We start from the raw sequence: 10,883 nt of genomic DNA, 5'->3' as shown, positions 1-10,883 counted from the left end.
GGTGTGTTAATTTTTTTTTCAAGATAGTACGTTACTAACTATAATTTTTTCAAGATGGTAATATTTAATTCAAACATGGTTCACAATAAATGTTTTAAATTGATGTGCAAATAAACACGGGTACTATCTTAGAGTAATAAATATTACAGTTATTTATGTGTAATAAATGTCCTAGATATAGTTCATCTTTTAAATCAACATTGAGATAAAAGTATTGTTGAATCGACATTGTAGAATTGTTTTATTGATTTGGAGACTAATTTCATTTGTTTGCTTATTATTGTACTAATTATATAAGTTATAAAATATTTTAACTTTTCATTTATCTTTGTTAGTCTTTGTATATTTTTGTATTTGATTAAAATAAGTTATGATGTCTTATAATTCATGTAAAAGTATCATTTATTTATAAGTAAAACATCTACATTTCATTAAATTTATATGATGTTACATATATATCATGTTTTTAAATATGTTGCACCGTGTGTAACACGAGTACTATCCTAAATCAATATTGGAATCCAATGATCTGTTTCTTTTAAGAGATTTGGATCACTTAAAGCTTGCTAATGTTAAAAAGAGATGACACATTTGAATTTGGAAAATGAAGTTAGTGATAAATGTTTTTCAAAATGGTAATATTTAATTCAAACATGGTTTGTAATAAATGATTTAAATCTCTGGCCTGAAGTCAACCGAAAAGGTAAGACATTAAAAATAATAATGGAATATGTAACAGTTTGTCTAAATATAATATTTCATGAAATCTAAATGTGTAGACTAAAAACGTTTTTTTAAACTTCTTCTTAGGATATGTATACGCCTTCGTCCAACCAGTTCACTCTGATTTCAATTTCTGAAGATGTTATTCCTGACCGTCTTTCATCGCTTGACGAAAAGGTTATCTCTTTACCTATCGTTGATGCAAAACTCAAGCGCAAGTTGGATGACACTTATGATGTTCATGATGACACTTGTATGTCTGCAAACAAGACGAAGGTTGACGAAGAACCAATTGTTGATGCTAATGTTGGTGAGGGAGATACCGTTGGAATGCAAAAGATATAAGATGGACGGATTTGGAATTTTCGTAATAAATGCAACGTTTTGCATGCATGTTTACTTTATTTTTTTGGTTTGAGATTGGACGTTTTTGTGTTTATTGTCCTTTATTTGACATTATCAATTTGGTTTTATTTGTGGTGTTTGAATTTCATATGGATAGCAATGAATTTTTGTTTTCCTAATGTTATGTGTTGTTTTATATTTGTATTCTCTATTCTCCTTGGTTTATAGTTCACACCAACTACTATGTTAATTCTTTCTAATGTTAGTTTAAAAATAACATATTTTTTATAAAACTTTAAATTAGGGAATCTTCATCATCGTGATCTTACTAACATTACTACTTACATTGGTACTACCAACATGAAATTTGAATAATGATACACCCATTTTGGACATCTACATGTACAATATTCATCATGACATATCTTTTCAATATAACTTATGTTGTACTCTTTTCCTAAACTTAAATACCTAAACTTATTTTTTATTACACTTTCACTCTTCAACATACAATTGTAACTTTTTAAATTTAATGTATAATAAGTTAACATTAATTATAATGTTATTAGCATAAATAATCGACTTTATTTAGCTTCATACCATTAAATACTACATTACGCTTTATGGTGAAAGCCACTAATAATTATCTAACAACCACACATAACAAAACACATAATTTTACAAAATTTGATGAAAGCCATTAATAATATATAGTTTAATGTTACAAAAATTTTAAAAGGAAATGATGTATTTCCTATAACTCTATGTGTTAGTTACCAAATAAGTTAAAATAAAATAAAAGTAAGTCAAAGAATATTTATTACAATAGTTATACGCAACACCAACGTTTATGTACGAGATACAACTATTTGTTTATTTATTTTTTTTCAAACTTATTAACATTAATGTAACTATAAGTTTATTAATCCTTTAATATTATTAAAAATAAAGTTTTAACTTATCAATATTAAAACATCTTTACTTTACTAAAACTATTTTGATTGTAAAAATGTAACATTTAGATTTGTAAAACCAACAAAAACGCATGTTTTTCACCACTGACTTCCTGTTTTTTAAAGCCTAACATTATCAAACTACAAATTTACAAACGAGTTATAAATTTGAGATGTCTTTTTTAACCGTTTTTACTTTAAACGGTAAACAAGCATATAACAATACCGACACTTATAAATGTTTCATAAAAACAAACTACTTAATTTTAAAAACGTCATATCATAAAAAAAAATCTCATCGTATACGAAAATATACAATCTATATTTGTAATTCATATTAAAGAATTTCTTATAAATTAAAGTCTAGAAAGTTAACATAATAATATTATAATATTACTATAATAAATTTATAACCATATTATCTAATATCAACTCCTCAATTTTCAAAATCCCTTTCATCTTCTTCGACAGCCGATGTTTACACATGGTCAGCTATATGTGGCTTTATCACGAGTGAAGAGTAGAGCCGGTGTTAAAATGCTTATATTAGATAAGGAGGGTAATGTTACAAATAAAACTACAAATGCGGTTTATAAGGAACTATTTAGTTATTTATGAAATTTTAATTTTCAAGTTTTTTTTATCTATCAAATAATTGTAAAACGAAAGTTACTTTGTTGTTTATGAAAAGTATTATATATATAGTAATTGTAGAACCAGTGTTATTTTGGTTGTACTTATGTTGAATCAACTTTTTGTTTATAATACTTTATAATAACTATATATCATGTTATTGTCTCATCGAGTGTTGTTAAACGTTTTATATATCTCCACCCGTGTCGTACACGAGTCAGTAACCTAATTAATTAACAAAAATAAATATATAGGCCCAAATTCATTAAATTGAGCCCAAAAATTTAAACACAATTGATAAAAAGGAAACCAAATCCAAGCACACCCCTAGCAAGAATCAAGAATAGTTACAATTATATGTGCCCAAAAAACTTGAACCGAACCCCCACCAGTAGCTACATATTTTCAAAAAAGACTACATATTTTCAAAAAGAATTGACCCAATAACGCTACTTCTTCTACCAAAAAAAGTGAATATATGTCATCTAAGAACCTTCACTGCTTCTAAAACACTAGTTGAATTATTGACTGTCTCGTTATCAGGCAGTGGTTTCACATACTTCCCTATAACCTTTTGGTGCGTTCGGTTTTTGATCCGTTGAATCTTATCTTTACTTTTCTGTTTTCTTTTTTCCTTTTGTTGTCTCATTTGACTTCTTTCTTTTTCATACATTCCTCGCCAGAAAACCTCACCGGTCGAAGGCCATAACCACCGACGGTTAGGGTGGTCCGAGTCAGCTTCCTCAGCAAGATCTTCATCCATGGATTTTAAGGTTTTGTAGTTGAACCATTTGATCCACATTTTTCCTTTTCGGGCTTTGAAAGCGTGTTGTTCTTCAAGCGTTCCGGTTGTAGGGTTTATGTATATTATTCGTCTTGCACTGTGGTACGCCCATAAGTTTATAAGTAGCTCAAGAACACGCGAGTAGCAATGTTTGTCCTAAAAAATATTTTAAAATCAAATGCTAAAATAAGTTGACTGATTGCACTAACGGGCCATAACAGGTTCGGGCCAAAATGGTAAAAGGTTGACATTTTTTTGTACAAAAAAGTTTAAAACTTTAGTTTAAAGATGTGTTTAATTATAGTACATCAATTATAATCTGATTTTCTTGATAAGTTGATAAAACTATATAGTGAGTCTTATGCATCGATATACACTATCAACGACCATTAACCTGCTTGACCACTTTAACAAGTGCTCGTGTCGAAAGGTAAAGGTTACCTTGGATAAGCTTAGGTAGCAGAAACCAGTTTGATGATGTTCCTCGTAAATTTGTGCATCTAATGCATCCACAAACATCCTGCAAAATATTTACAACAAAAACAAATTATTATAAAAGGGAATCGTTTTACTTAAATATCGTTTTTTTTAATAAAAGTTCATAAATAAGATCATTGTAACCTTGAAAACATGACGAATTCTAGGAAAGATTTGGTGGGCAACGCCCAGCTATGCATGACAGACCATGAACCACCATCCGCTGGCATTGGAGGGACATATGTCGAGTTGTCGTTCACTCCATACATTTTCTTGAAAGCTTCGGAGAACGCAAACCTAGTACAAGATCAAACAATTTGTCATTGTTGATGGCTATTTAGACACTTCACAAATATTCAAGCATTTAGCATCATGGGATATTATTTAAAAGACTAAACTCATATTCTTGAAAAGTTGTCAATATTAAAGTTTAGACTTTTCACAGATAAATGTTTTAGAGCCTTACTTGCAATTTCCCGCGTTTATAGAATCACAAAATGTCCAAAAATCTTGTTGCATCGGGTTTCTTGGATCTTTGTCCATTCGAACCCAAAAATATAGCGCATCACCATGCTTGTGTGCTTGAATGTCGTCTAATAACGCCACCTCAGCGGTCTTTGACAAAGAAGCCTGTGTTTATGTTCAAAACCTCTAATCTTTTAGATATAAAAGAATAAGAAATACATTGTTGTAATCAAAGAACTTAACATGCCTTCTTAGCTGTAGCTCTCCATGATGAAAACCCGATCCAAGAATTTTTGTGAATACGGTCAACACGGTTAGCAATCGCAAAAATGGCGCCAAAATCACCAAGGGCATCACGATAATAAGGTATGCTTAGAAGAGGAAGACGTGAAGGTGCATCAATGTCATCGGTTCTTGACCTTCGACCTTTAGTTGACTACAAGATCACCTCAAAAACCAACTTTAATTTTTAAATATTTTTACTAAAAATTTCAAATTTACAACGTTTATTTAAAAATTTAGATTGCAACTGTAATAACATTCTTTTCTAATCATAGTGAATAATTTTTTTTAAAGTTTCGACAAAAGGGTGTAGCGGGCCATCCCAACCGACCCGAACCGTTTCGACACTTACAAAAAATCCCGTTTCAACCCTAACCCGTTATGCAACCTGGACATCTGTTATAGCATCTAAAAGAAGAAAAAAGTTCAAATTTTTACATTAATAAAACGACTCACCAACCCAATACCACGATAAAGCGAACCAGTGTGCAAAAAAGGACAAGCTCCTTGTCCGAAATAAGGTTCATAGATGCATAACAGTTGACCCGTTCTTTCAAGCTCTCCATCATCTCTCTCATGCAAATCATTCTTATTCCTATCAGCTTTTTTTGCACTTCTATACACTTCATCCCATGTTCCTCTCGGTTGCTCACTTCTGTCCCTTAACTGCAAAAACACACACCATGGAAAGTCAAACTTTGACTGAAACTATGTCTAAAGTCAAAAACTTTGACTTAAACTAACACTTCTTAATTACCTCAGCGTCTTCTCTTCTCTTTTTAGCCAATGCTGTCTGAACGCTTCTCTCTTCTTCCCAAATACTATACAAAAACGTATAATCGGCTGACACATCAGCTAAACCGTCTTTTAGAGTACGGTTCGACCGATTTTCAAGCTCGTCTAAGAACCGATGAATCCTCAAACTTCTATTTACATAGCTACCATCTGCAATATCCTCAAAATAACGCCATTGCCACTCGGTTTTGAAACTAGATGGAATTTCTGATACTGTTCTTGGAGATGCAACTTCTGAAGGTAGGTTAACAACATTTTCTATTAACGAAGCATACCCTTCAACGGATTCCAAAGCCATCATGTTTTTTGCACTATGTTTTCCAATTGATGCAACATTTCGAGCTAAAGATGACAGTTTTCCTTTTGACATCAATTGAAGCGTAATTTGTGTTAAAGCCTTAATATCCCTCTTAGGAAAAAGAAAGCCATTGACCTTGTCTTCAACCTGAAATATGATATTTTGTTAGCACAACCAAAATACAAATAAAAAACAGAGTTAATTACAAACGGTTCGCGTAGTTTGAAAAAAGTAACAGGATTGGGGGCTAACATTAAAAACTAACACGTTTAGCATATGTGGTTTTCAACTTGTAACATGTTTGGGGTCTAACACAAACTTTTGTTGAAACTTATTTTAAATTTTCTAAAAATGACAATTTTACCCTTTTAGCTCAATACATAAACAGCTGTTATCTTTTTTCGTGTAACATATTTGGGGTCTAGTACTATTTGTATAATTAACTCTTTATTTTTAGTTTACTTTTGCAACCGTATTGCAAATGGATAAAAACTTAAAAAGTGTTAAAAGTTTAGAAGCATACATATTTCTTTATTACTGTTAAATCAGGAGCTATTATTGGCTTCTCAAAGCACATTGCTTTTATTAGAATATCAGGAAAAGATTGTTCTTCAAGAAACGACCCGTATATCACAAGATCTGCAATGCTAAGAATTTTGTGCACGTCATCGTCCTCATCAGCGGCTGCATGATTTACCGTGCCACTTGGGTAGTTAAGATTTGAAGCAATTTCCTATGAAAAAACATTAAACTCAAGTTAGTATGAACCAAAAGACAAACAATACAATACGGGCTGAAACGGGTAGGTCTTGTTGGGTTGACCCGTTTCAGATGTCCCATAAAGGTTGCAACTTTTCCATTTTTTTGCAATAATATTAAGAATGTGATATTCTACCTCAATGGCAGCACTGTAATTACCACTCAGATCTTGACTCAAGAATATGATCCTGAGACGTTGACTTGAATTATCATCCGCGTTAAACTCGGCTAAAAGCGGTGATAAAGCCTGTAAAATGAGTGCATGCTCCACCCATAACCCTTTATACATAAATTGACTTCCTGTTATAGCAATAACTAAATCATGGGCCCCAAAATTCATATTCTTCAGAAGATTTTCTTCAGAAACAATCAACGAGTTATCCAATTTGCAGGCCTTAGATGGAAATCCAGGTATAACAAAGTAGTTTCCAGCATCAAATGCAGCATAATACATCTGAAAACAAAAAAATAATAAATAAATAAAAATGAGTTCTTGTAAAACACTTTAGTAATAATGATTACAAACAAATAGGCATGTAAACGAAACGAACATTCATTTATAATAATGACAGCAAAGTAGTTTTCATTGGTAGTTTACGTTTATTTAAGTCTGTTTGTTTACGCTCGTTAATATTTTCATTAAATCTTTTTAAGCCCATTACAACTTAGTCTAGTTTTAATAAGCTTTTATGCCCATTATAATTTATTTTAATTTTATGTTCAGTATTGTTTGTTCGTTTATACTGTTAGCGAATGAACGAACAAGAACAAGAATATCCCGTTCGTTTACCTGTTCATGTTCGATCGTTTGTTCAGTTAAAGTTAAATGAACGGACACGAACAAGTTCCGTTCGTGTTCGCTCAGCATGTTTACAGGCATACAAATGAAGAATGTGCCACATAAATGTACCGGTAGGACATGGTTGGGGAAAACAACAACTGTAGCTCGATGAAACACGGTTTTCCAATCATCAATGAGCTGATTTTGGTCATTCAAAACATACTTTTGATAGCAGGTGGCAAGTGTTTTTTCATGGATGGTCCATATAAGCGATAATGATTTAAACGGTTCCTGTAAAAGGCTACAATAACTAAATTTATTAAGTTTATGTAATTATTTGCTTATGAAATGAATATGATAAAACACGACAAACTTACACTGAAATCACGTCTTTTGCTTCAAGAGAATTGACAAGTATGGCATCATAGCTGCAAGGATCAAATAGCCATTATAATTAACATCTTAAATTAAATAACATCACATATTATCTATTTAATATCTCAAAACATACTTTAGCCAGTCGATTATAATCTTTGTATCATTGTTAGGTTCCACAATATTAACCGGAACTCCAATATTTTTCCACACGTCATGCACAGGCCCGTCTTCAAGCGAGTAAACCTTCACAAGATTAGCATGTAAATAGTAATAACCAAATAATAAAATCATTAATATTTAAAAACTTTATCAATAATACAATTTACCAAATCTTAAGTAATCTAAAGCAAGAATCTTTTCTCTTCACATAAATGAACTAAAAAAATATTATCATTTTTATGCCATTAAAACATCCTAATTGAAAACTAAAAACAATTAAAGCAGTCAATATTTCATAAAGACTCAAATTACCTCAACTTCATAGCCAATTGCTCTTAAAGCAGTTGCAACAGTAACCATTAATACTTGCTGTGGATCAACTAACAGATCTGCAAAAACCTTTATAAAAAAGGAATTAATAAAAATCAAAACTTGAATAAATCCTAACATACCCAAATTCAAATACCATCAAGAACTTGATTATTACTCAAAAAATATACAAATTTATCAAAATTAATAATACTCACAAAAGCAAGCTGAGGCTTTCTGTGCCCAAATCTCACTACTTTTCTTGACCCTCCAAAAGAATTATTATTATTATTAATAATAATATCTTTATGTTCATGTTCTCTTTGGAATTTAAGCAAAAGCTTAGTGGGCTCAAACTTAACACCTTCACCAAAATCAAACCCTTGAAGCAAATTCTTGAAACCAATATTAAAGTCATCATCTTTTTGGTTCAAGAAATTTGTACCAGCTTTGTCCACAGTTGATAATGGCAAGAACATTTGGAACACAAACACAAAGAAGATGAACACAGCCACTGCACAAATCCATTGCAAGTAATCAAGCTTCTTTAACACCATGAATCTTGCAAATCTTGATCTGGGTCTTTGAGAAAATGAGTTGGTTCTTGCATTGGTTGATGAAGATTTGAGTAAAGGCTCTCTTTTTATTGGCAAGAATCCATTTTCAAGAGAACCCATGGTAACCCCAATTAGTTGAATTCCAACATATTATGTAAAGTTGTAAACCAATCCAAATTATTATTAATAAAAATAAACAAAGTGGGTTGCTTTTTGCTTTTCTTGAAGGTGTTTGGCTCAAAATGGATTAAAGAAAATAAAAAAAAAATAATTTTTTTTTTGTTGTAATCAAGATTTCTTGAAAAAGTAAAAAGATAAAAAAAAGTTGTTTTTTTTTTTTTGCTTTGTTCTTGAAATCTTGAAATATTTTGGCCAAGAAATTGAGATTAAATCACTTAGAAAAGTGAAGTGATTAGTGATAATATGAAGTGGGAATGGAATTGGGAGAAACAATGTTTGGTTTTTTTTTAAATAAATAATATTATTATAGAATGGAAGACATTTAAAGAAATCAAGAGATGGTTGTGAGTTGTTTCTTGTCAGTGATAAAGAAAACAGCTCAGAAGCTTCTAGGGAGAGAAGCAGAATTTTTTTTTATTATTATTCTTTTTTAATCTTTTTCTCCGTGCGCAGCTGCCGTATTTCACGTCAAATTTTGGTTGTGGGTTTACATTTAATTTTAGTAGGAATAGGAATGATAATAGCTTGAGTTTGGGTCGGGTTTAGATATTTTCAAATCCATACTTAACTATCTATTTTAACCCGTTGGGTTTTTATCAGCTAATTACCCCTATTGGGTTTTGGGTTTTTTCATCGGGTTTTCTATTGGATTTTGTCAAATACCAGATATGTACACCCGGCTGAAAACCCATCGGATTTTGACAAAATATAACTAATCGATTAAAAATAATGATTACTATAAAAAAATGTTTCAAATAATTGTCATAAATAATATCGACAAATTATATATTTATAATACACTATATATAAATATATGTGTATGTGTATAATATAAAAATAGTTATGTCAAGTAAATCAGATAAATTGGTCAATATTGTCAGGTAATCGGGTAATTTCAAAACTAATCATAAACCAGCTCCAGTTATATCATATATCAGGTTCAAGTTTAACTGTAATCCCTAAATTTTAGGTTATTGTTTCGGTCAAAAATTGACAAAGCAACTTTTGATCAAATTAGTGCGTGAGATGGAGTACTTGTTAATAGTAAGAGTGAACACAAGGATATGATTACGAGGGAAAAAACCCTTGATTATGATAATCTTCGTTTCGGTCAAGAGTTTACAACGTAATCTTTAATCGAATCTCTTCGGTTAAAGATTATGAACTTAACTTTTGGTCGAATTAACGCTTGATTATTATGATCTCCGGCACAAAAAACCCTCGGACGGTGAAAAATATCACCGTCGACTATTATTAATAACAAAAATGGTGGTTACAAGTGGTGGAGCTGATAAGTGATCGAATACTAAGTGTTACATAGTATGCTAGTAACTAGGTAAGTGAATGTGTGTGTTCTAGTGATATTATCAGCTCGTTTATATAAGTTAAGATTACAACTGCTATCCCAAAATAACCGGAAACCCTAGACCATTTCCTTCATAATCTGTTGCTTGCCCACGTTCCATTTGACGAAGTCCAAGCATTAGCCGTTGTAAATCCACGTTTGTTTTAACATATTTAACACGTGATTTTATCTGCAAAACAAATAAAAATAATATAGGACAATTGAATAAGTCAGAGTACCTTCCTTAGAATATTAGCATCGACGGGATAGCTAAAACCATTGAATCGCAGCTCATCCTGAGGATAGAAAATCTACACCCAACAATTGCCCCCAATTTTTACTGCGTGACAGCTGTAAAAATTTTGAATTTTAAAATCAATATTATCTCTGTGGTTTGAAGTGACGTGTGCGGGAATCGAGGAGACTCCACAACCGTTCCCTTAGGTTATAATTAAACCATTCCCAATTTTTCAAATCATAATACTCTTCCACCAGTTCATTATCAGGTTAGTTCTTATCTTTTGTCTTCTTAATTTCTTGAAAATTTTATCCCGATCCAATCGATAATGAGGAAGAGAACTCCTTGCGCGCCCAATCCTTTCTCGTTTGCAACCTCAGACGACTTCGTCGATCAGGCTCTTATTCTGGCTACCGATGAAG

The 10,883-nt window shown here is 31.4% G+C and overlaps 1 protein-coding gene across 1 annotated transcript; it reads right to left on the bottom strand.

Annotated features, from left to right (window-relative positions):
* Positions 1 to 3,069: 3,069 nt before the first annotated feature.
* On the bottom strand, positions 3,070 to 8,818 carry LOC143601086 (uncharacterized). Its single transcript, XM_077078587.1, has 14 exons — positions 8,360 to 8,818; positions 8,145 to 8,231; positions 7,807 to 7,916; positions 7,673 to 7,723; positions 7,425 to 7,596; positions 6,651 to 6,968; positions 6,279 to 6,488; positions 5,420 to 5,902; positions 5,119 to 5,328; positions 4,628 to 4,816; positions 4,382 to 4,545; positions 4,060 to 4,212; positions 3,880 to 3,958; positions 3,070 to 3,594 (listed from the first exon to the last, which is right to left on the bottom strand). Exons 1-14 carry the CDS (start codon positions 8,816 to 8,818, stop codon positions 3,136 to 3,138), a joined length of 3,144 nt encoding a protein of 1,047 aa, XP_076934702.1. The 3' UTR covers positions 3,070 to 3,135.
* Positions 8,819 to 10,883: the final 2,065 nt, after the last annotated feature.

This window comes from Bidens hawaiensis, unplaced genomic scaffold (genome assembly GCF_021521415.1).
Source record: "Bidens hawaiensis isolate Kalapana, Puna unplaced genomic scaffold, B.hawaiensis_p1.1 tig00055390_1, whole genome shotgun sequence".
Taxonomy (NCBI): domain Eukaryota; kingdom Viridiplantae; phylum Streptophyta; class Magnoliopsida; order Asterales; family Asteraceae; genus Bidens; species Bidens hawaiensis.
This window is presented reverse-complemented; position numbering and strand designations above follow the sequence as displayed.

Bases quoted from the DNA above. Each gene is read 5' to 3' on its own strand.
- LOC143601086 (XM_077078587.1), bottom strand. From the start codon at position 8,818: ATGGGTTCTCTTGAAAATGGATTCTTGCCAATAAAAAGAGAGCCTTTA. The intron at 7,917-8,144 runs GTAATTTGAGTC...AATCTTGTGAAG, and splicing joins CAATTGGCTATGAAGTTGAG to GTTTACTCGCTTGAAGACGG. The intron at 5,329-5,419 runs GTAATTAAGAAG...GTGTTTTTGCAG, and splicing joins AGAGAAGAGAAGACGCTGAG to TTAAGGGACAGAAGTGAGCA.